General features: G+C 43.2%; 1 protein-coding gene across 3 annotated transcripts; it reads right to left on the minus strand.

Moving 5' to 3' along the window:
* Nucleotides 1–270: 270 nt before the first annotated feature.
* Nucleotides 271–25379, minus strand: gabra4 (gamma-aminobutyric acid type A receptor subunit alpha4). Of its 3 annotated transcripts, none has more exons than XM_061788386.1 (9): nucleotides 24988–25376; nucleotides 24781–24899; nucleotides 24000–24067; nucleotides 17152–17372; nucleotides 15839–15921; nucleotides 12980–13123; nucleotides 12429–12581; nucleotides 8796–9052; nucleotides 271–2065 (listed from the first exon to the last, which is right to left on the minus strand). In XM_061788386.1, the coding sequence occupies exons 1-9, from the start codon at nucleotides 25086–25088 to the stop codon at nucleotides 1523–1525; spliced, it is 1689 nt and encodes a 562-aa protein (XP_061644370.1). In that variant the 5' UTR covers nucleotides 25089–25376; the 3' UTR covers nucleotides 271–1522. The 3 variants fall into 3 exon arrangements, with proteins under 3 accessions (XP_061644370.1, XP_061644371.1, XP_061644372.1); XM_061788388.1 differs by having other exon boundaries at nucleotides 1799–2007; nucleotides 24988–25379; XM_061788387.1 differs by lacking the exons at nucleotides 24000–24067; nucleotides 24988–25376 and having other exon boundaries at nucleotides 24781–24903.
* Between the last annotated feature and the right edge of the window lie 1473 nt (nucleotides 25380–26852).

Here is a 26852-nt window from a genome sequence, read left to right on the forward strand (position 1 = left end):
AAAGAGATTTACACGTTGTGTGTATTTTAAGCAAAGTGTATTTGAACACAAACAGTGGAGCGATGCATGTGGACAGATAATATAACAACACTCACAGGCATATACTCTTCATCAACAGCGAAGAATATTATATGACTGCACCTTACAAAACAGTGGTGACCATCATCATCATCATATATACATATATATATATATATATATATATATATATATATATATATATATATATATATATATATATATATATATATATATATATATACGTATGTCTGTACTATACTGTCCCCAGGTGGCCAAGGTGCGCGCACCAGAACGAGCAGCACAATGTCCATTAAATTGAAGTCAAGAAATGTGGCAAACACAGCTTAATTCTGTCCATTCTAACTAATTATGACAGTGTATGTTAGTATAAAGTACAATATTATGTGGTGCTATTTTTCTTATTAAAAACACATTACAAACATTTTTGTTGGGTTTTTTAGCCGGAGGCTGAAACGGATTAATGGCATTTACATTCATTTCAATGCGGGGCGATGATTTGTGATACACATGTTTTGAGTTACGAGCACGGCAAACAAACTAAACTCGTATCTCAAGGCACCACTGTACTGTTTCGATCTGTTTACATATGAATTATGTCTGGTATGATGGAGTTTCCAAATAAATACAATACATTCACCACCCACTCAGCTGACAACTTTATTGTTGCAGTGATCGACAACGCAAAAATCTTTTTTCCGGTGATATTTAATCATATGATGTGAGGTAAACCCTTGCACAATCCTTGTCGAGGAAAGAAGCTTATTGTGACGTTAATGAATAACTTGCCCTTACTGCTTCCTGTCTGCCGGATCCCCCCAATGATTATTTTCAAGTGCTCGCAATACATAGATTGAGTTAATCCATCTCGTATAAGAATGATGCTTGTTGAGTAAGTGCTGTACAAGAGGCTTTTCATAGTTGATCAAGGTCAGATCAACGCTCCTTTTTTTGCCTAAACAGAATTCAAATCTCCTTCACTTTCGAGTTCAGGGCTATTTTTGGACATGTTAACTTAAGACCACAGTTTACGGGATAAAGGCCTGCTTTCATGCCATTAACAAGGTCTTAATATTCAAATGTCAGTACACTGTAATTAACCAAATCAGTTTGTAGAAATAAGTCTATTTCCATAACGTGTACAATTTCCGAATGGCCGAGCACACAAATTGCCCGATGCAGGATAGAAAAATAGTAAATGTCATGCGTTATCTTGAGCCCGTAAAGACCTTTAAATACACATTGAGCGTGATCAAAAGAGAAGAAAACCATAATCCAGTGCGTTCGCTCTCATCCTGACAGTGAGTCATATATTTCGTGGTGTGGCTCATTTATTCCCATGCTTGCTGTTAATAAAAAAAACATCTCTCAGGATATGAAGGTACTTCTCCTGGTTTTGGCAACATCTTCCTCACGTCACTCATATTCCTGATTTGCTTCCCATCTGGGAAACAAAATGGTGCTTTAAGCTTGTTGCCCGAGTCTAGCCCCCTTGAGCCACCATGGTGTCCTTGGATAGGTAAACCACCCAGTATACCATGTTAAATGCCCCAAAGGACACTGGGAAGAGGATCCGCGCATACTTGTCAATTTTGCTGGTTCCGCCCATCCCAGCAGTGCTGGGCTGGGAGCACGGTGTCTGTTTTAGCTCCACTTTGTTCCCCATCATCTGGAGGCGTTCCAGTTTGGGCCCCAGCAGATGCTGCAGGGAAGCGGAGGTGGTGTTCTGCTTGCACGGTGTCCCCGTCGTCACGTCTGGTGTAGATGCTGCAGCCTGAGGGGGGGTTTTCACGAGCTGTTTTTCTTCTGAAGAGGAATCCACGCTGGGCACGCTGTCGGATTTGGGACTGGAGCGGGACAGCGTGGAGGAGCTGCCGTTGACACCGCTGTTTAAAGGTCTCAGCGGTCGAGCTCTCCCCACTCCTGAAATGTTGCTCGTGGACTGGGCTCTCTGGTGATTGCTCGAGTCTAGGTGAGAAATGTAATTCATGCGCTTCCTCAGGTTGCCATTAGTGTCTGGGTTTTGCTGTAAAATCAAATACAACGTCAGTGGCACTGGAAGGGATGCATGTCTGTAATTTAACTGTACTCCACTCCAGACTAGAAACATTTGCATTGCTATCAGTATTATTTCACACTAATGGCAAGTTTAGTCGCTCCTGTACGGAAGCGTATTGCATTCACTTGGATAAAATAAATAAATAAATAAATAAATAAATCCTGTTTTTCTGGGTAATTCTTTTGAGGGCTTTGTTTTTTTGAATATTTTTTTCCCTTTTTCTGACAAATTTTTTTCCACCTGTTTTTCTCACTATATTTTTTCTGTTTTTCTGACAATTTTTTTTTCCTCCTGTTTATCTGATTATATTTTTTCTGTTTTTCTGACTAATGTTTTTCTGAGTTATCGGGACACATCGAACTCACGCAAGAACCTGCGAACTGCAAGTGACTCTTTGCGGACTCCGTAGTAAGCAACGTGACCGGCTTATTTAGTTTGATCAAGTTTTATTTTGATATGGGTTTAAGACACTGGGAGATATTCCTGTCTTTGAGTCACAAAGATGGTATTGTTATTAGTTTGTCGACATCACGCAGGCACCTGCGGACTTTGCGTTTGTTCAGGAGGAAAGCCCATTCAGATCTGATAGATACAGCAATGTTGCAATATAACAAAGAGTGAAAGATTTAAGGGGTTCTGAATACTTTCTGTACCCATGGTATATATATATATATATCCTGGAAACCGTCACCTAATCATGGTGGAGGGGTTTGTGTGTCCCAATGATCCTCGGAGTTAAGTTGTCTGGGGCCTCACGCCCCTGGTAGGGTCACCCTTGGCAAACAGGTCCTAGGTGAGGGACCAGACAAAGCACGGCTAAAAGACCCCTATGATGAAAAGTATTAATGGATTTAGGTTTCCCTTGTCTGGACGCGGGTCACCCCTCTGGAGCCAGGCCTGAAGGTGGGGCTCGAAGGTGAGTGCCTGGTGGCCTGGCCTACACCCACCTGTGATCTCCAACTCTCACTGGAGCGGTTCGGAGCTGAGTGTGTAACGGCTGGGATGAGAATCAGCACCTCCAAATCTGAGACCATGGTCCTCAGTCGGAAAAGGATGGTGTGCCCTCTCCAGGTCGGGGATGAGATCCTGCCTCAAGTGGAGGAGTTCAAGTATCTTGGGGTCTTGTTCACAAGTAAGGGAAGAATGGAACGGGGAGATCGACAGGCGGATCGGTGCAGCGTTTGCATTGATGCAGACTATGTATCGGTCCGTTGTGGTAATGAAGGAGCTAAACCGAAAGGCGAAGCTCTCAATTTACCGATAGATCTACGTTCCTACCCCCACCTATGGTCACGAGCTGCGGGTCATGACCGAAAGAACAAGATCATACAAGCGGCTGAAATGAGTTTTCGCCGCAGGGTGTCCGGGCTCTCCCGTAGAGATAGGGTGAGAAGCTCGGTCATCCGGGAGGATCGCAGAGTAGAGTTGCTGCTCCTTCACATCAAGAGGAGCCAGATGAGGTGGCTGGGGCATCTGATTCGGATGCCTTCTGGGCGCCTCCCTGATGAGGTGTTCCGGGCACGTCCCACCGGGAGGAGACCACCGGGACGACCCAGGACACACTGGAGAGACTACTTCTCCCGGCTGGCCTGGGAACGCCTTGGGATCTCCCCCGAAAGAGCTGGATGAAGTGGCTGGGGAGAGGGGAGTCTGGGCATCCCTGCTAAAGCTACTGCCCCCGCGACCCGACCTCGGATAAGTGGAAGAAAATGGATGGATGGATGGATGTATATATATATATATATATATATATATATATATATATATATATATATATAAACATATATTATTTTATTTATTTTTTTAACGAGTACAGTACATTTATTAGGCACAATTCAGTTGTATTTAACTTTTAAGTGCAATACATTAGCGTTCAATCTTAAGAATGGTTTCTTCTTAAACATTCATTTCGGTATAATTTTTAATTCCTTTTAATGTGGAATACATTGTACTTAAATCATTATTTTAGGACAGTTGTTTTTCTATATTAAAGTGCTGTGTCAATGTTCAAACAGTATGTTGAAGTAACGTTACAGTTGCCTACCAGACTAAATATGCTTTTTAGGAATAAGACATTTTTTTTGAACAGACACATAGGCCCAATATTGGTACTGTATTTTAATATTGACGATTATGGTGGCATTGCGGCCTTCGATATGGCCAACAATGCTCTAATTTTAATTAATACCGCCATATATTTTAGAAGGGCAAAAATCCCTCGCTTCTCCCTTCCTGTAAAGTGTGTTGGTGCGGTGTGAACCTTGTCACATTGATCTGATGACAGACGGCCTTCATCATGAAGCGGACGTCAGAGTAGGCAATGCAGATGTCACGTATGAAGGATTTCACTCATTTCACACAAGCTTAAGACCGAAGGTAGGTAGTACCGCACCACAGTGGTAATGCAGTATAGCGTCAAAGAAGCTTATCCTTTGGGAGTTGATGTTTCTGGGCAGGCAAGAGTGCGACGCTGCCTGCCTGGCACTACAGCATTTGCAGAAATAATCCACCCTCACCCAACCTCTGAAACTGAAAATAGTCAATGTTATTGTGTCCAATGCGGACATGGGAGTTGTGTGTGAGTGTGTGTTTTTTTTTTTTTTGCTTATCTTCATGCAAGGTGTTGAAAGGCCATAAAAATGGACCTATCACACAATGACCCTGATGTCAATCCTCTTCAAGGGTCAACTGCACCTGCTTTTGAGTAAAACCGCATTTCCCACGCCAGCACCAGGGCATCTCCGAAACCTATACAGATGCAACCAGGCTGTGTTGCCTTGGCAACCTACTAATCCACTGAAGTGCTGTTGTCACTCGAATGCATTCAGGCGCGATTACACCATCGTGGGATTTGGGCTGGAAGGGGCAATTTAAAGAAGTCAGTGAAAAAACTGCCATATGCATTGCTGGTTGCTGTCGGCTCGTAGTATGGACAGTGATGCCAGTAACGCGTTACTTTGTAACTTTGTAACGCGTAACTCCAAAAATGGGGTCAGGTGACATCGTAAGTAATCGAACGCGCTACTTTTTATATTGGAGTAGTCAGATTACAGTTACTTTGCTTTATCTGCCAATAGTTACTTACAATATAGTAGTAGAAGTATATATACAATAGTTACAATAGTTACTGTTCCTTGCTCACGAGAACCAGAGCTTAATATGCTTTTGAATAATAATATGCTATTTATGCTCAGGCAACAGATATTTATCATTAACAAACTACAGTGCTTGAGAACATGAGGCAAGTCAATAACCGAGACACTTGATTCCGCCCCTCGATTGATTGGGTGGGGTCCTCAGCCTCCGCGATGCGGGCACAGCAGTTACAGGACACTTTCTGTCAGTCTTCGTGCATGGAAAACAGTGTCAATTCACTTGCATGTGTCCGCAGGCACACACCCCTGGGACTCTTTTCGCTGGGTGTGTCTTTGGACCCTTTGTCCCATACATAGTCTTACTTGTACTCGCTTACTCAAGAATTTGTAAAGGTTTAAATCAAGAAATAATTTTCAATGCAATTATAATGGCAGTCAATGACCCGCAGGTTTTCGTTATTCGCGTCCAGTGAGGTCCCTGTCCCCCCGAATGGCGGACAAAGACAAAACATTCTTATTGGTTGTTTAGTGCTACCCTTTTAATGGTACATGCATGTGAACACTGAGGTTCTTATTACGTCCAAATCATCGAAAAGCTCACTTTAAGTAAGTTGTCTTGTTTTTGTGTCATTGGGCTCATCTCACGTCTTTAAATTGCAACGTTCCTTGCTTTTTGCTCCTCAGAAAATCGAAAGGCACATGGAAGTTGTTACGCCGCCATATTAAGGAGTGTCTCAATTGTCTTCAACGCGGATGGAGAAGCGAGGATTGAGCACCGAGGAGCTTCCACGAACTAGATTAAATCGAAGGAGCGCTGATGTAGCCTATGCGAAAGTCTCATAGCTACTCGATGGTGACGTACGAAAACAGGCGTGCAACAGCTGGATAGTAAATGGAGCAGAACTTCAAAGTAAATAGTTAATCTCCTGTTTTTGACATTTCTTGATTAGTTTAGTTTGAATAATCATATTTTGCATCATATCTGCTCTACTCGGGGTCGTGTTTGACACCAAAATGACTCAAATACACTGGCTCGTGGTTACTACACGTAAGTAAGCACCTATTTCTAAGGTTTGTACTTATTAGGCTGTCATTTTGTCAATAGCTTTTGGGCACATAAAGAAAATAAATATGTTCTGTTGGTTCTACATGCATTTGCATTCAGTGTAATACAACCCCAATTCCAATGAAGTTGGGACATTGTGTTAAACAAAAATAAAAACAGAATACAATGATTTGCAAATCATGTTCAACCTATATTTAATTGAATACACTACAAAGACAAGATATTTAATGTTCGAACTGATAAACTTTATTGTTTTTAGCAAATAATCATGAACTTAGAATTTTATGGCTGCAACATGTTCCAAAAAAAGCTGCGACAGGTGGCAAAAAAGACTGAGAAAGTTAAGGAATGCTCATCAAACACCTGTTTGGAACATCCAACAGGTGAACAGGCTAATTGGGAACAGGTGGGTGCCATGATCGGGTAGAAAAGGAGCTTCCCTGAATTGCTCAGTCATTCACAACCAAAGATGGGACGGGGTTCACCTTTTTGTGAACAAGTACGTGAGAAAATAGTCGAACAGTTTAAGGACAATGTTCCTCAACGTACAATTGCAAGGAATTTAGGGATTTCATCATCTACGGTCCATAATATCATCAAAAGGTTCAAGTACAACTTGAAACTCTACTATGCAAAGCAAAAGCCATTTATCAACAACACCCAGGAACGTCCCCGGCTTCTCTGGGCCTGAGCTCTTCTAAGATGGACTGACGCAAAGTGGAAAAGTGTTCTCTGGTCCGACGAGTCCACATTTCAAATTGTTTTTTCAAATTGTGGACGTCGTGTCCTCTGGGCCAAAGAGGAAAAGAACCATCCGGACTGTTATGGACAAAAAGTTCAAAAGCCAGCATCTGCGATGGTATGGGGCTGTGTTCGTGCCAATGGCATGGTTAACTTACAAATCTGTGAAGGCACCATGAATGCTGAAAGGTACTTACAGGTTTTGGAGAAACATATGCTGCCATCCAAGCAATGTCTTTTTCATGGACGCCCTGCTTATTTCAGCAAGACAATGCCAAACCAAATTCTGCATGGTTTTACAACAGCAAAGCTTCGTCGTAAAAGAGTGCGGGTACTAGACTGGCCTGCCTGCAGTCCAGACCTGTCTCCCATTGAAAATGTGTGGCACATTATGAAGCGTAAAATACGACAACTGAGACCTCGGACTGTTGAACGGCTGAAGCTGTACATCAAGCAAGAATGGGAAAGAATTCCACCTACAAAGCTTCAGCAATTAGTGTCCTCAGTTCCCAAACGTTTATTGAATGTTGTTAAAAGAAAAGGTTAGTGGTAAACATGACCTTGTCCCATCTTATTTTGGAACGTGTTGCAGCCATAAGATTCTAAGTTAATGATTATTTGCTAAAAACAATCAAGTTTATCAGTTTGAACATTAAATATCTTGTCTTTGTAGTGTATTCAATTAAATATAGGGCGAACATGATTTGCAAATCATTGTATTCTGTTTTTATTTATGTTTAACAAAATGGCCCAACTTCATTGGAATTGGGGTTGTACATTAAGCCTTATTTATGAGAGGAGGGGGCAGGAGGGTGGAGTCATCCTTGGGATAGACCAATCATAATCATCTTCGCATCTGCAAAGTTGTGAAGAGGAACAGTGTTGATTATATTTGACTTTAATGTAATCCCACTTGAAATATGTAAATAAGCAAAAAATTGGACATTTGTGGTGATAGTAATAATTCAGCCACACAAGACAAGTTCATTTGTGACATGCTTCATCGACGTGACATCATCTTTAGTAGACGTCTCCATGAAAAGATGTCATCGTGGGCCGATTGTCTCATTCCCTCCAAACATTCCTACCTCGCCCTGCGGACGCCTTGCTGTTCAGTCAATATCGTTGTCTCATCAATGGAATTTCTGGTGGGAGGAGCTAGCATATAAACAGAGGAGTGAGGAGCTAGGACCTCGGAAGTTGCAAATGTAAAAATGAGATGAGCCCAATATCTGCTCAAGGGTCCGTGCAGGTGTGTTTCCTGTTTTGGTGATTAGGGTTGATTGGTGTACGGACATCGGATTCCCTGATTGGCGGCATCAGAGGACCACCCATTCACATACACACCGACACGAGTGAGAACTGAACCAGAATTCAGGCGAATGAACCATGACAATGTCAGTGACTTCAAATGAAACAGATAAGGAAAAAATGTCCTAACCTCATCCTAGCTGAAAAAAGAGGATTGTTTGCCCATTTACAAATTACAAAATTTGAATTCAATCAAACTGCGGCTTGGCGGACACAGACGGTCATCTATGAAGCCAACATACCCCCAGTGTCTAAGTATCCATCCATCCATCCATTTTCGAGACCGCGTACAGTTCACTGTTTCAGGTAAAGATTCATTTGTTGACCAAAACTCTCATCCTTCCTTATCTCTGTCCTGGCCACTTCAGGTCATTCGAAAGTCCAGTAAGCACATTTTGCAAGAGATGTGCTGTCTAAGTGCTCCTCCAAGCAAAGAGCAATCAGATTATCTGTCACGCTTATCTTTGAGGGACACAACATTTACCTGCAGCATTTCCTCTGTGTCCTTGACCTTGACCGGCGTGCTTTGGGGTACAGGGGGGCATTTGGCCGGCTTCTTTTTGGTCCGCTCGATCTGCGCGTTGGTGAAGTAGTTGACGGCAGCAAACTCGATGAGGGCAGAGAAGACGAAGGCGAAGCAGACCGCAATAAACCAATCCATCGCGGTGGCGTACGACACCTTGGGGAGGGAGTGGCGAGCGCTGATGCTGAGAGTCGTCATGGTCAGCACGGTGGTGATGCCTTCAGGGGTTCAAAAAGAAACATCGTAAGTAAGCAAATGACAGAAGTAATGCGATGTCGGCTATTAAATTCTCTGCTTTGGGATTAAAGGAAGTGAACTCAGCGAACATAACTGACACATTAAAGCAAACACAGCAGCTTTGTAATGTACAGTGTATGTCTAAAATAGAAACTGCATCAACACCTTTCTCTGTGTTTTAAGTCCAACACAGTTTTTCTACAAATGAGTAACATTTTCTATGCCACTTATCCTCATTAGGGTCACTGGTAAACTGAAACCTAACCCACCTGACTTTGAGCACGATTTGGCGTACGCCCTGGACTGGTGGTCAGTCAATCATGAGTTCGTAACATAACAAGCCATTAAAAAAAAAAACTGTGGTATTTTAATACAGTAAAATACAATTTGCATTGTGCTTAACGGGGAACATTATATTGTTCGACACTGAGACAATTCATTTACAGAATCCTGTGTTTACATTAGCTTTATTAGAAATGTGTGGAATAACTTTGTGATTCAGCACCGTCAAATGAAAAGTAACATCCTGAACGATGACATAAATACCACTATGTTAATATACTGCCAAAACATTATTTTTATCCTCATAATTTCAGTTAAAAATGTTTTCATCTTTGGCATGTTAGTTTGCTTGAGTCCACAGATGGCAAACATGTTTTCTTCCTTTTGATTGTGCGGTGTAACGAAAAATGTGTGTTTTTAATAGATTTTTTTTTTATCATCCTAACATAGAAACAATATAGAGAATGTAAAGAAATAAACTGATTTTAAAAAGTGTAATTAGTCTATATACACTGTAAGTGTAAAAAAAAAACATCCTTACTCATCCTGTGATATACTGTATGTATAATGTAACAAAGCCGCAAGCACAGACTAACTAAAATAAAAAGGTGTGTGTGAGCGCACTAAAGGACACAATGTAATGAATCTGATGGAATGTCACATTGTCACTGTCACAGTGCCATGAAAAAAAATAGACAAGATGGGTGCTTATGCAAGAGTCATGTATACAAGGTCATGTGTGGCTCCTACAAAAATAGAAAGATGCTCTATATGCTAACAGTGAACCACTTGTCCGCTGTGTCTTCAACCAATAGCAATAACTGAATTACATTGGCGGTCTAGAACATTCTGTGTGCCACAGAGTCCTTCGTCAACTTAAATGCGTCTGGACATGATCGCTATATAATTGTGTGTCAACGAAAGGCAACCAAATGAGAATGGTAGGTGAAAAGTAGCTGGAGTACATTGACTTACACATATCAGCAAAATTATTGGTATCCTTTCATTAAAGAAAGAAAAACCCACAGTGGTCACTGAAATACCTTGGAATTTGCCAAAAATGCATTTTGACAAGTCACAAAGCTTCTGCCCCTCCTGGAGCCATCAGCTGATCGTGGTGGAGGGGTTTGTGTGTCCCAATGATCCTGGGAGCTAAGTTGTCTGGGGCTTCACGGCCCTGGTAGCGCCACCCATGGCAAACAGGTCCTAGGTGAGGGACCGGACAAAGCATGGCTAAAATACCCCGATGATGAACAAAACAAATGGATGTAGGTTTTCCTTGCCCTGATACGGGTCACCGGGACCCCCTCTGGAGCCAGGCTTGGAGGTGGGGCTCGAAGGTGAGCGCCTGGTGGCCTGGCCTGCACCCATGGGACCCGGCTGGGCACAGCCCGAAAGGGTAACGTGGGTCCCCCTTCCCATGGGCTCACCACCTGTGGTAGGGGCCATAGGGATCGGGTGCGGTGTGAGCCGGGCAGTGGCCGAAGGCAGGAACCTTGACGATCCGATCCCCGGCTACAGAAGCTGGTTCTAGGGACGTGGAATGTCACCTCTCTGGCAGGGAAGGAGCGTGAGCTGGTGTGTGAGGTCGAGAAGTTGGAGTTCCCAGCGGGAACTGAGGTGGTTAAAAAGCTCCGATAGAGTTCCCAGCGGGAGCGCTCTCCAGCACCCCTCCAAGGACTCCAAGAAGGGTGGGTACTCTGAACTGCTGTTTGGTGCATAGGCACAAACAACAGTCAGAACCCGTCCCCTCACCCGAAGGCGGAGGGAGGCTACCCTCTCATCCACCGGGGTGAACCCAAATGTACAGGCGCCGAGCCAGGCGGCAATAAGTATATGCACACCTGCTTGGCGCCTCTCACCGTGGGCAACTCCAGAGTGAAAGAGAGTTCAACCCCTCTAAAGAGGACTGGTACCAGAGCCCAAGCCGTGTGTAGAGGCGAGCCCGACTTGGAACTTCTCGATCTCACACACCAGCTCGGGCTCCTTCCCTGCCAGAGAGGTGACATTCCACGTCCCTAGAGCCAGCTTCTGTAGCCGGGGATCGGATCGCCAAGGTCCCCGACTTCGGCCACCGCCCAGCTCAGACTGCACCTGACCCCTATGGCCCCTCCCACAGGTGGTGAGCCCATGGGAAGGGGGACCCACGTTACCCTTTCGGGCTGTGCCCAGCTGGGCCCCATGGGTGCAGGCCCGGCCACCAGGCGCTGCGTTCGAGACCCACCTCCAGGCCTGGTTCCAGAGGGGGGCCTCGGTGACCCGCGTCCGGGCAAGGGAAACCTATATCCATTTATTTTGTTCATCATAGGGGTTTTTGTAGCCATGCTTTGTCTGGTCCCTCACCTTGGTAGTAAGTAAGTATTTTTTTGTCAAAGTACCTGTCTATTGTCGTACTCGAGCGGCTCCTACTACCAGAGACAAATTCCTCATGTGTTTTTAACGTAGTTGGCAAATAAAGATTATTCTGATTCTGATTCTATCTTCGAAGATTCTGTCTTCAAAGGCATATCAGAAAATTTCACTTTACTTCCAGACTATTTGTAACCATGCCAGCCCAGGACCTCCACATCCAGCATCTTCAACTCCAAGATCATCTGAGAGCAGCCACTCAGACAGCTGCTGAAACAATTACTTTGAATGACCAAATAACTTTGGCACAAATTTCTTTGTATACTCTCCTTCAAATAGAAGTGCCCTTTGGTCAAATTATTCTTAAATGTGGCCTCAGATCACGGGCAAACGTATTTAAATATAGAATTCAACTCAAAAGGAAATGTTTTTCTCTACTTGTATATGAGCAACTATGTAATGCATGAGAGAAGTCTCAGTGTGTTGAATCGCTTCACTTTGTTGTTTGAACAATGGAACTTCTATCTTCATCATTTTAGTTGGCTCCACAGTACTTAAAAGATGCACCAAAATGACTTTTATTCATGTCTAATCTTAGCTTTCAAAGAACACTGCTACAAGTACAGCAGCTCTTGATATTTGCCGTAATTACACAGAGAGAGGAGGCACTCCAAACAAATTAACAGCGAGCCAAAAGGTTGGACACAACGAGTGAGGTCTACATACCGAACACTGTGCGCGCTGGGACCGACTCTTTATTTATCCAGAAGGACACTTGGGAGAGGATTACTGTCATTATGCAGGGGATATATGTCTGAATCATGAAGTAGCCCATTTTGCGTTTCAAGTGGAAGAAGACCGTCATCACCACATATTCACCTGCAGGATCAACACAGAGGAATTAGCGTGATGAACAAAACATTCTGACACATTTCACTCATGAAAGCTTTGGACACTTGATGTTTTTATGTCAGGCTAAATAGCCTTAAAAATAAATATACAGGTATTTTCACTCAAGAAGATAGAGGCCAATCACATCATCTTGATGCTGCTAAAATGTTTTTGTTTTTTAAATTTGCATTTAACATTTACGTGTGCTGAAAGGTCCGAAAATACATCGCGGATGAAGAAAATACGTGAGGTTTAAATACGATGCGTGCAGACGGCTGAATATCCCTCGTGTCAAAGAAGAGAGTGCAGAAGAGCGCAATAAAATGCAACGCACAGTGGCAGCAGTCAGAAAGTGTAAAAATGGCAAAAGTCTGCGCAAGCCTCACCTGTGATGGACTTAATGGTTTCACTGGAGACCGTCTGGCCGATGAGATCATACTGAACCAAGCTAGATGACTCGGGAGGGACCTCCACGGAGTGCTCAGGTCCTTTGGTCCAAGTATAGATCATCTCTGTTTTCGGATAGGCGTCTGTGCACAGCAAAGCCACATCACTGTGAGTCATTAACAGCACAACATAGGGGCTTTCAATGTATTCTGGGCGTACATGGATATTTAGATGTAGTTTTTGTAGCGCCGATACGTGTATTTCTTTCGTATTCAGTACACATTTTAGTGATATAGTTGTTGTGTTGCAGGCTACATCAGAGAACACAACATTCCCAGATGGTTCCTTAACTACCTATATTTACTACTTTATTCTCTCAGAGGGCGGCTAAGATTTTGAAATCATATAAATATTGAATCACCTCCTTATATTGTTGCATAGACAACAAATTGATAGATGAATAGTTTGGAAATCAAAATTCAAGGGTAATACTTTGTAACTATTGTTGACGTGACTGTATTGTCAAAAGAGGTTTGGTAACAAAAACAAATATTTATTCCATATGACAATAAATTTTTTTTTCTACAGATTGTAACAAGAATCATGGCGGTTCAAGCACATGGTTTGCTTTCGCGGGCCACATAAAATGATGTGGCGGACCAGATCTGGCCCCCGGGCCTTGAGTTTGACACCTGTGATTTAGACGATACCAAGAAGAAGAAAAAAAAAAAACTGTGATTGTTTTGACTGTATGTTAGCACAGCTATCGCAATTACCGTTACTGAGGGCAAAGTGGCTAATGTGCAAGTATACGTTGTGACAGAAAACGGATGACTTGCTTGATGGAAGTAATGACTTGACTTGCTGGAAATTTAGTGGTGACCCAACTTGCTTGATTTTTTTTTTTCAATAGGAACTTGGCATTTGCTTGAAACCTGAAAAACACCATTGAAGTTTTTCCTCTTGTTTTGGGGATTGTAGGGTGAAAGCTGCAGCTGGCTACGAGTGTGGACTGAATGGGTGGCAACATGGGCGGGGAAATTAAATGCCAGTATTTTGAGGGGAGTAGCCCATCATCAACATATTAAAAAAAAAAAAGAAAGAACTATGAACTAGTTGCACCATTGCAATGTCGTTCTTTTCCATTATCGTGCAGCCCTAGTTTGAGCTCACAAAACCGAAGAAGAAGAAACACTTCTGGATTTGCGCCGCTCTTTGCCGAGTGTTCCCAAAAGCTGTCGGGAGTCTCGTAATATGGTCATGTCCTTCTTGCCGTCGAGGGAACCCACTTTTATACAAAAAAAACGCATCAGGTAAGACCTTGGTTTTTCTTTACAGCTGCTTCCTTGTTCCTCATTAAGTTCGCTTCTTTGATTGGCTGCATTCCATTTCACGTCACAGTTTTCTTCTCCCACACACATGAAGACCTTAGGTCGTAAATATTGAAATGGTTCACTGTTTAAGATTGTTGGCCCCGACCCGTTCGGGACACTAAAATCGGGACGAATCCACTCTTAACACCTCGGCCCGAACAACAAGCTTATCTGATGATCTTATAAGACATAAGCTTGTCTGTAATTTGATGTGCTCGGTCGGGAAGGGGCAAAATTGGGACAAAAATAACCATTCGCACTCACATTCACAGCTACGGGCAATTTAGAGTCTTCAATCAACCTACTCTGCATGTTTTGGGGATGTGGGAGGAAAAAGGGGTACCCGGAGAAAAGCCACGCAGGCACGGGGAGAACATGCAATTCGGCTAGTTTCAAATCTTGCTAGCATTTCCAAAACTTTGCGTACCTCGTGTCACTTCTATAATCTTTACATGTGCATGGCTGTTAAACAGTCTCTTTTGTTTTGTTGTGTTAGTGTTTTATCATGATGACATTGTCAGACTCTATGCTCCTTGTGACTGACTGGTGACCATCCCACCAGGCGAGTGTACCACTTCACCACCAGCCCACACTGACATCTCTGCAAAAACTAGCCCTTAATCCCTGCTGTGTCACTGACTTGTTTCATATTAAGACGATGTTTTATTTCCCAGCGTTTCCCTCAGAGTGCTTTGGCCGCTCAATAAATGCACAACAAAATGACAGCTGTCTATGCCTTCCACTCCCTATGGGACTCCGCACCAGCAGGATACCAACTGTGCTGCCGAAAATGAACTGACTCTGGTGTGTCATGGAGTGCGCACACAAGTCCAGATGGAGAAGCAAAAAAGAGAGCGCAGGGGAATGAAGGCAGAGGAGAAAGAGGGGGAAATGAGCACATGCACACACAAGACAGTTATGGAAAATAGCCGCATAGGTCTTTGCTATCCCGAGGCACAGAAAGGGATTCTGACCTTTTCTTTGCTTCAGGCCGCATCACATCCAGGGTCGTTTCCTCCTGACTGGAGGTGAGTACCAGGTGGATGAAGAGGGGGGGGGGGGGGGGGGGGGGGGAGAGAGGATGATAATAACTGAAAAATGGGAGTTTGTCCTCTACAATGTCATCATGGAGTGTAATTGACGTAGATTGGCCGAGAGCAAAGGCAAACGTGATTTCCATTCCCGGTTTCTCTTTTGCAGATATCTCGAAATCGTTGCTTCTCTCTGATAAGAATGCGCTCCTCTATTTGGGTAGCTACTTTCATTGAGAGAAGGCATTTTTTGCTGACCAGTAGACACGCCGTCATGGTGCTGAGTTGCGCTTTCATTGTTCACTGCTAAGTACCACAATGAAATACAGTATGTCATTATTTAGAATTAGCAGACTGACTTTTTGGGCTTTTCAGCAAAGAATCCATTTCAGTGCCAAAATGGGAAAAAGTCATGTGATTGAGGTTTTTTTTTCTGTGCACACACAGAACTTACAGCTTCCAAACTTGAGGGGGCACGCATGTCCATCCATGGGGAAGTCCACGAGCTTCATGGGACATTCTGCATTAATTGTCAATCTGTTACCATAAGATAAAAGAAAGGCAGACAGTGAAAGAATGACAAGAAACATGCGCACAGTTTCTGCAATAATCACACATAATCAAATTATACGGTGGCCTGGAAGTGCAAAGCACTTTTACATTTCAGGAAACAAATGACCAAAAACCAAAACCCTTTTATAAAAGACGAAACACCCGGAAAGGGAACGTCCCAGTTCCCAGAGATTCTTAGAAATCCCATGGCCTTTCTCGGCAAGACCCACCCCGCATCAACATGATTGGCTCCTGGCAAGGGTAGGCGACGCAGATGGAACGAGATGTTCATCCCAAATACCGATTGGATATATGGACGCCCTGAACAGCGAGCCCATATAGGCGTTTGATGTTGTATATTTCTGTTTCTTGTAAATTTGTAAAAGTGTTTCACAATTGGTTATATTGTTTTTCACTTCCAGCCCACCGTAAAATTAGCATTATCCCAAACGACAAATATTCACACTGCTACCATGCATCAAAAAAGTTATATTGTTATTGTAGAATGATCGATCGATTTCATAAATACATGTAAAAGACGCTAATAAATGAAATAAATGTACATTTTGGGAGAAACAGGTTTTTCATTAAAAAGTGCAAAATGTTGCTTCTTCCTTTTGTTAACATCTGTCATTGCTTAATAGACCGTGACTCAAATTCCAAAATTACATATCACAGTAGAGTGTTCCCCCGAATTTTTTGTTATTCATATACGGTATTTATTTATTTTATTTTATTTTAACAGACCATCTATTACTTGCTGAAAAACTCACCTAATCACTGGAGGGAAAAAAAAAAAAAAAAATAGATGTTTTTATGAAAATTCATAAACCTGTGAATCCGCACATCACGAACATGCATCCATGAATACACACCACCTTACCAATCAAATGAATTTTATGACAGAGTTTTTGACAATGTAAGTCATTTGCACCCAAGCCACTACAAGACTGGATGACAGAATGCTGATTAAGCCTATCAGCTTCTGGCATATATATTTTTCAAAATGTATTTTTTGGATCTTAAGTGACTATCCTATACATTCCCACGCTGGAAGTCTTGGTGGCGCTCGAAAATGACGTGTTTTACCTACGAAATCACAGTTAAAACTCTGACAAGCTATGAATTATGGATTTCCTTTCTGGATGCTCATTTAAATATAAAATCTCACGGAGGTTTTTGTCTCTTTGCTCATAATAGAGGTGGGCACAGGACCTCATTGTGTAGAGTATGGTTCCATTCTTCATGATACGGAACAGTTTGTTGGGGGCCGTCATGTTGTGGGCCACTGACTTCTTGCCGTTCCTGAAGAAAGTGTCTGGTGTCCAAACTTTGGTCACCATCAAGTTGTTCAGCCTTAAAATCTCAATTGGACCTTCGTACATCAATCTGCGGTCCACCCACGTCTGACGAAAGAACACGTCCATTGTGTATTCCTAACACATGAAAATGGACAAAACAAGGTAAAAATCCGTTCAGACATTTTCAATATATTTTATTCACTGAGACTAATTGTACACTGCTCAAAAATAAAGGGAAAAACTAAATTCCATGTTCCTGGGCTCCGTGAACACAATACGAGAGGCGGCCAAAAAGTAAAGAGCCCAATTTGATTTAAACTACTAATAATTTTTTGGTTTTTTTGTTTTAAACATTCATGGTTTGTAGTTTGAATACTTGTTTTAAGGTATTTTTCTTGTTGTTTAAGCCTGTCTTCTTCCTGTCACCCATTTTGGAATGAGGTCATTGTTGGATGCCTGAGTTCTCATTGAATTTCTTGCTTTGGAAGACATTTGGAAACATTTTCAAAAGGTTGCAAAATTTGTATGTATGGGGAAGCTGCAATAGGCTAGAGCACAGTCAAGAAGTGGGTGTCCAGGATCAAAGGCGAAGAACAAGAGCCTGATTTGACTGACCTCCATGACAGGCAAAGGAGCAGCAGACCATCCTGGGAATAGTGCTCGGGTCAAGGCACTGTTCAGAGAATACCGTAGAGTCACCATTGGTGACATCGCGCAATTTTTGGGACTACGCCATAGGAGTACCGCAAACATCGTGAAAGTGCTACGCTTTGCAAAGGTTTGTGCCAGTCGGGTTCCCAGACAACTCACCGATGCGCACAAGGCGGCCCGTTTTGAAGCTTGTTTGGAAATTCTTGAGTGTCACATAGGTGTTTCGAACAAATTTTCATAACCACGTTTGTCAGGAACTTATTTTGTAATAATAATACATTTAAAATAAAATAAGCACATTTTCTTGTCGCACATGCGCAAGTAGATAAAAAAGAAAATTCCTGGCATTGTCTCAAATCTTAGGGGCAAAATTCAACCATTTTGGGCAGTCTGGAGTTCTGCCACTGAGAACTGAATTCAAATTCATACTCTATATACTTCAAAGCTCAAAGTTGATGTGTCCGTATTCAAAGAAGTGCCCTCCCGCACGCTCTGGCACGTTTTGCACTAATTCTTAGTATTACACGCGACCAAGGACATGTAAAAACATGCAGAAACATGTACTACAAAGGCTCTTTTATACTAACGCGGGCGGCGACCGCGCTGACGTCACTGCGTAGTTTGCCTTTATACTCGAGCGCAACCCACGCACGCTGTTTTGAAAGTGTGCTGCAGTTCTCCTCCAAGTCGGGGGTGTCGCTACGGCTGATTTTGGCTAGGACGCCACAGTGTGGAGTTTCCTCTGCATTTTGTGGCCATTTCCGGTAGCCGTTTTTACTTTCCGGAACAAGGAACAAAGCAACAAAGCAACAACAATGGCGACCATGGAACAGAGTCTGCGAGAACAAACGGACCTAGATGACCAGATGATACGTTTAATTATGCTGCAAAATCGATCGAGAAGGCGGTGGCGTAGATGGTATGTAGAACCAATGGGTGCACTGAGTACGTCATCACAGTATGTGACTAAAACGGACCAGGAACGCTCAAAAAAAACGGTCCGGCTCCAGAAAGCTCCCTGAAAACGGACACCCAAAGTCTGAGCTTTAAGTATACAGATGTTGCCTAACGTGCTTGAAGCTATTATAATCACAGGTCCTTCTAAATGTGAGACAGCATTTCTACCCCGAATACCATTTTATAATGATTTACCAGTTCAATTCAGAAGGCTGGAGTTTCCAATATCAATTTGTTTTGCAATGAGTATCAACAAGCCACAAGGTCAGTCTCTGAAAGTTGCTGGATTGGATTTGCGTTCTCCATGTTTTTCTCATGGTCAGTTTTGTGTTGGTTGCTCAAGGGTTGGCAGATCGAATGATTTGTGTATACTGGTAAAGAATAAGATGACGAAAAATATTGTCTATTCTGAAGCATTGCAATAAAACCTTGAACTGTTTGATGTCTACAATATTATTGCATGTGCACTATTCATGAGGTTTTGGAGTATTGGGCTTTCCGCAGGAACTAGAGGGTTAAGGCTCGTCAAAGTTGATAAATGAGCGCACACTATTTCAGCTGCTGGGAATTTCCTCAAGACAAGTCATAATGAAGCTCTGTCATATGTACTGCCTTTATGTAACAGTTTTCTCTCACTACCACACCTATGCATGCTCCTGATGAGACGACAACGGTTCTTAGGGGATCTCCTCCCAAAACTGGATCAAGGCATCAGTCAGCGGGATAGTCTGTGGTGTGACATGGCGGCAGTGGGTGCAGTAAATCATCATACATCATCCCGAAGGTGCTCGTTTGAATAAAGGTCTGTGAAATGGATGGGCCAGTCAATATCATCAAGGCCTTTGAGTGATTGGTGAATTAAGAATTGCAGTAACTAACAGCAGTCAGGGTACCTTGGGCTAAGGTCTGGGCAACCCTCAAAGGACATGCTGCTTGACCTTCACTGACCCACCGCTAAACTGGCTCTGCATCAGGATGTTGTCAGCACATCTGTGACACACTTAGTGTGAACCGGGTCTGAACCGGAGAATCCTCTGATTCTGGTGTTTTCTGGCAAATGCCACCATCTTGGAATATATGTTTCTGACAGTTTGGGCAGAGGTCGGTTAATTTTTTTGGTCTCATGCTTCTCCTGTTCCTATTTGCCCATAGTGACCCTGTTTCTGCTGGGTAGTCCTTCTGGTGGACTGACCTGTCTTCTTGTATCGCTTCAATGCTCTTGACACTGTGCTGGGACATGCAAGAAAGCCTTCCGGCCTTGGTGTTTATGGATGAGCTGCATTAACTTCACAACTTATGTGGGCTGCTGATACCATCCCATGCTATCACTCGTTTGTCTTGCTGTAATTTCATCTCATTTCCTCTAGTTGTCCGTGCCATTTGCACAACAGCAGATGAAATACATTTGCCATCGTTATTGTTTCCTAAAGCAGGGTGCACTCATATCAATAATCGGACCTAATTTGAGCATTTTTCTCACTTCCTATCAGAGTTGGCAACGGCACAATTGTTGGATGTCTCTAAAAGATTATCCTGACCAACGGTGTGGGATGTATTAAGAGTAATTTCTCTCTCCAGTCTGCTCAGAAAACAGTTTGGAGCAACAATTGTAGATATTTAACATGCTTAATATTCCTGATGGCAAATCCTTATGTTTGGCCAAGCTACAGAGTTTGTGATTTTGACGTGGAAAGGAACGATAATCAAATAGGAAGCGACCTGAGCTTACACTGTTGCTGGGCATGAATAGAAGAGCAAAAGGTTGGGTGTCTCATCAGGGATGTATACATTATGGTATGGTTCTCAAAGGAGCACCAGAGGTTGCTGCTTGGTGCTCATCTTTTTCATGACCTAACTGGATGAACTTCAAAACTTACAGTATGGGACCTGCTGATTTGGCACAGTTTTCTAGTTCAGCGGTCCCCAGTATTTTTGACCTTCCGACATATTGTAACGGACTGCCGTAGCTACTGTGCAGCAAGAACGATGCGCCCACGAAGCTCAGCGCCTCGTTGCCTTAGCCACCGTTGCCACCCCGCGAGTGGTGACGTTTGCGAGGACGTTTCTTGTGCGGTACACAGTCGCAGCTGAACTCAACTAAACTGAGAAAGGAACGAATCATTTCATGAAGTGATTCCGTTCAGTACGTTCACTCAAAAGATTCATTGGCGAATGACAACACTACTCGACCACCACCTACCACTGTGCTTCATTTAAAAAAAATGCTTGGTACGCAAATGCGCAGTGACAACCTTGAATCTGCACTTTAAGTATCTTCACTGTACATGCAAGGCACTTATGTGCACTCCTGTGTATAATGTCTCTCCTAACTCATTCACTGCAACAAAAATGACGAAGAATTTGCAACTACCAAGTACTTACCATATAAGCTAACAGTCAGCCAAGTTTCTTCTATGCCTTCTCCTACGACTTTCTACAATGCCAATTCCAATGAAGTTGGGGCGTTGTATTAAACATAAATAAAAACAGAATACAATGAGTTCCAAATTATGTTCAACATATGTTTAATTGAATACACTACAAAGACAAGATATTTCATGTTCAAACTGATACACTTTATTGTTTTTAGCAAATAATCATTAACTTGGAATTTTATGGCTGCAACGTGTTCCAAAAAAGACTGAGAAAGTTGAGGAATGCTCATCAAACACCTGTTTGGAACATCCCACAGGTGAACAGGCTCATTGGGAACAGGTGGGTGCCATGATTGGCTATAAAAGGAGCTTCCCTGAATTGCTCAGTCATTCACAAGCAAAGATGAGGCGAGGTTCACCTCTTTGTGAACAAGTGCGTGAGAAAATAGTCGAACAGTTTAAGGATAATGTTCCTCAACGTACAATTGCGAGGAATTTAGAGATTTCATCATCTACGGTCCATAATATCATCAAAAGCTTCAGAGAATCTGGAGAAATCACTGCATGGAAGCAGCAAGGTCGCAAACCAACATTGAATGCCCGTGACCTTCGATCCCTCAGGCGGCACTGAAACAAAAACCGATATCAATGTGTAAAGGATATCATGGGCTCAGGAAAATCATCCATCCATTCTCTGAGCCGCTTATCCTCACAAGGGTCACAGGAGCGCTGGAGCCTATCCCAGCTATCATTGGGCAGGAGTCGGTGTACACCCTGAACTGGTTGCCAGCCAATCGCAGGGCACATATAAACAAACAACCATTCACATTCACACCTACGGGCAATTTAGAGTCTGAGTGCCTGGAGAATAACTCACGCAGGCACGGGGAGAACATGCAAACTCCACACAGGCGGGGCCGGGGATTGAATCCCGGTCCTCAGAACTGTGAGCCAGACGCTCTAACCAGTTGCCGACCGTGCCGCTTCAGAAAACCAATGTCAGCAAATACAGTTCGGCGCTACATCCGTAAGTGCAACTTGAAACTCTACTATGCAAAGCAAAGGCCATTTATCAACAACACCCAGAAACGGCTTCTCTGTGCCGAGCATATCTAAGATGGACAGATGCAAAGCGGAAAAGTGTTCTGTGGTCCGACGAGTCCACATTTCAAATAGTTTTTTCAAATTGTGGATGTCGTGTCCTCCGGGCCAAAGAGGAAAAGAACCATCCGGACTGTTATGGACGCAAAGTTCAAAAGCCAGCATCTGTGATGGTATGGGGCTGTGTTAGTGCCAATGGCATGGGTAACTTACACATCTGTAAAGCCACCATTAATGCTGAAAGGTACATACAGGTTTTGGAGAAACACATGCTGCCATCCAAGCAACGTCTTTTTCATGGACGCCCCCGCTTATTTCAGCAAGACAATGCCAAACTACATTCTGCACCTGTTACAACCGCGTGGATTCGTAGTAAAAGCTTGCGGGTACTAGACTGGCCTGCCTGCAGACCAGACCTGTCTCCCATTGAAAATTTGTGGCGCATTATGAAGCGTAAAATACGACAACGGAGACCCCGGATTGTTGAACAGCTGAAGCTGTACATCAAGCAAGAATGGGAAAGAATTCCACCTACAAAGCTTCAACAATTAGTGTCCTCAGTTCCCAAACGTTTATTGAATGTTGTTAAAAGAAAAGGTGATGTAAGACAGTGGTAAACATGACCCTGTACCAATGTGTTGCAGCCATAAAATTCTAAGTTAATGATTATTATTTAAAAAACAATAAAGTTGATCAGTTTGAACATTAAATATCTCGTCTTTGTCGTGTATTCAATTAAATATAGGTCGAACATGATTTGCAAATCATTGTATTCTGTTTTTATTTATGTTTAACGCAACATCCCAACTTCATTGGAATTGGGGTTGTATTTATTTTCCCTGTGGCACCTTGCTTGCTGCCTCTAACGAGTCAGTCTTGGTACTTTGACAGCGACAGACATCCAAACACTTAGCAGTAAGCAAACATTTGCCAAATTTTAAAAATCTGTTAAAATGTTATGTAGTGTATTTCAATAGTACTGAAACCAGACTTCCTTTGGGAGGGTCAAAGGGTGGAAGACCTGTATTCACTCAAACTATCTTTTCTTTGTACGTCTAAATCCAAGGACATTATAAGGATAGTGGGGTTTCCGGCTAATCCTTGACCGAAACCTGACTGGTATTTACAACCGGGGTCAGCTCATCAGAGAGGACTGGTTTTCATTATCGCAACCAAGGGCCCCAGGGAGGGGGGAAATTGACAGAGTAAAAGAGACACCCGCATGGGAGTGCAAGTCCAAATATGGTCATGAGGAACGGCCCTCTCACGGGTGCCCCAAGGAGGGGCTAATTCCACGCCCTGAGAATTAAACCTTGATAAACTGAGATCCAGGGGGTTTTTCGGGGGCTTTTTCGTCGTTCTGGCAACGTAGCAGCTGCTATGACACTAAGGCTTGTTTAATAAATCGAATTAGCCCAAACGCCAAGTGTCTCGAAGTCTTCATTCACCCCATGCCAGACGGAAGTCGGAGTTCTCCCGGGAGACCAACGGCTCGGAAGCACAGGTGCAAGAAAATTAACCACAGTTACAAATCAGATATGTGTGTACTCCGCTTAACTTGACTGCTGATATCCTGCAAATGCGATTGACTTGGAGTGACACTGATGATTCCCTGTTTTTTGAGCAGTGACTTAGAATGAATGACAGCATTTGAAGTGTTGACAATTTGGCTGCATACCATTTCAACATCTGAGACCGGACCAAAACTTGTCACATAAATGTCTGTCTTAACCTCAGTCACGGGACCTGATGAGACAGTGAAACACATGTAGTTCAACATTCAATTCCCCTCAAGTCAAAATCCATGAGTCTTATTCACACTTAGTATTTTGTGTAAACACCCTCTCCTTAAGCCATCAGTCTGTCCGGATGAAGTCAAAACGGATGCACTCTGCTGCATCTGACTAATGGGTGTTAAAAAAACAACAACTAAATAAATAATATAAAAATAAAACAAATAATTTTGTAAAACATAATCCTGTTTATGAATGCGGACTTGACTGAAGTCTCTACAGCAGGGATAAGCTCCAGTGTGGCTGTGCTATAATGCATTGACAACATTGCTTTCAGACATGCTTGAGAAACAAATCTGCACTTTTAGCACTTGAACTGCACATTAAGCGTTTGTTCCTGCAACGCGATTATGTAACCACATTGAGTATAAACCGGCGAGTTTCTATGGAATCAAAGTATGATACACCGTTTAACATTGTGTGGGTCGTGATGGAGGTCAAACCCACGGAGGGACGGATATGTCATCGTGCAGTTCCCCAAAAGATCACTGCGTCATTTGTTTGATTGATGTGAAGGCTATTTATGAACATATGCGTCATTAAAACAAAAGTTGGAAAATGCAATCTGGCTTTGCATTGATGTTGAGGGCTGTCACCAGGAGTTCAATGGTGCCTTGACTAAAAGTAGAAAGCTTCACAACTCAATATAAATGGATACGTAGCTACCTCCGAATCCAGGTCTCAGCCTGTTGTCGTAGCCGTCCAGAAGTCGGTCTAAAATCCGCGTAAAATTCTCCGGATAAATCCTTTCATCCTTCTTTGTCTGTCCTGCGGTGCTCTTGGCACTAGACACGAAAAGTGAACACTTTAGAGATTTTAAAAAATAATAAGTGGATGAATGAAGTTTCGGTGTGCTGAAAATTTGGGACTCACCAAGTCGCCAAAGAGAAAAAGTGAGAAAAGAGAGTCGTAATAATAATAATACGAATGGGGCGCATCGCCGTCACCGTCGCCTTGGTACTGACAGAAGGCATCTTGGCATGCCATACTTCGAGCTTCTTCACATGTCCTCACTTCCAGATGCCTCTCTGGGGGGGGGGGGGGAGCGGGGGGAGGGCCGCTCCTCAGAGGTCAGAGCGGCGCACAGATGGAGCAAGTTCTCCCTCAGCCTCCAACAGCCTACGCGCGCACCTTCATTCACCAGCAAACACTGCGGTCCAACTCCTGCTCCTCTTCTTCACGCTTGCGTCCACAGAAAGAAGACTTCTCCTCCACTTACTTTGCCTGTACTGCATGTGTCGCCCTGCTCCCTCCCTTACACTATATGTTGTTTCCCTGCTCGCATCTTTTTTCCCCTTCTCTCTCTCTCTCTCTCTCTCTCTCTCTCTCTCTCTCTCTCTCTCTCTCTATCTCTCACCCACTTGCTTCTAAATGAGCCTGACATTCACAACACCCAGGAAAGAGGCGCAGTTAACATGAGCAGAATATGTCCTCCTCACCGTCCCAGCATTTGGTGCTTCCTGACAGCGCGGCTGCATGTGACCTCCCCTGCTGCTTTTTTTTTTTTTTTTTTTTTTTTGGCATATTACACATAAGGCGTTCTCCCCTCGGTCTTGCTTTTCTCCACTTTATCCTGGTGTAAAAGGCACCCAGGGAGAAGCGCGTACAGCTCCTGGATTTTCTACTTTCAAAATCTTCAAAGAAACACAATTGGCAGCATCATATGTCGTTTCGAGCCCATTGTTGGGGCCCCTAAAATTAATAACAGCACCCCTTAAATTTAAGAGACCCAGAAAAACATTTAAATTGGATGAAAAGTGTAAAACCACGGTATCTTTGGAGTAATATTTTAACGACAAAAATACAGCAACCCCACCAAAACGGAAAAGTGCTTGTGTTCGCTCCACCAATCGCTCCCAGAGAGCTGTAACTATGCAGAGCCAGTGATAGGGTGTAAATATTCAGATTAATCCAGGACATGTGGCACATTTATTAACTTCAACCACTCAATAGCGACACAATTATCATTACCAGTCCTCATTTTTGCTACATTTTATCATAGGTCTTTGTTTAGGGTGTCAGGTGGAGGTTTTTGGTTTGTTTGTTTTCTACCTATAGAAAATGATTCAGGTGGGCAGACAGTACCACTCTCCTCTGTTTGAACTGGATTGAGAGAAGTAATTTTAAGTCAGAGCACTTGTGCTTTTGGAATCATGACAAAAATGTGTGTTTACATCCTCGTTTAGAAAAACATTGTCATAATAAACTGCGGTATAGTTAGTGAGGTGCTATGTGTACCTGGGAGATTGTGTAAAAACTCAATGTAAAGAAAACGGAAGGATGGATTGGATATTTAAATGATCTCCCATTAACACTAATCTGCAATAGCAAAGCCATATCTCTGCAGTCAGTCACACTGCCTGGTGACCGTTGAATACAGCTCCACCTCCAAAGCTGAACCACATTACAAATTGTATAGTTGAGCGGCACAGTGAGATTCAAATGGGTCAGTCTTGTCGCAATACACTGCGCACGCACGCACACATGCAGACACAAACACAGGTAGGGGAAGTGGGACAAGCCACATGCTGCTTCACACATTTCTCTGCACCTGGGACTTGTGTGTCTGTGTAAGGGGGGTGCTGTCGTGCATGTATGTGGTGAAGTAGCTGAAGCAAATTCCGCAATGTAAAAATATATACACGCACGTACACTGAAGTCATTGTTACGGTAAATTGAAACATCTCGTAGATTTCTTACACGCGAAGAACACACATTTCCCAGTTCCGTGCACAGCC

Source organism: Phyllopteryx taeniolatus, chromosome 10 (genome assembly GCF_024500385.1).
Source record: "Phyllopteryx taeniolatus isolate TA_2022b chromosome 10, UOR_Ptae_1.2, whole genome shotgun sequence".
Classification (NCBI taxonomy): Eukaryota; Metazoa; Chordata; class Actinopteri; order Syngnathiformes; family Syngnathidae; genus Phyllopteryx; species Phyllopteryx taeniolatus.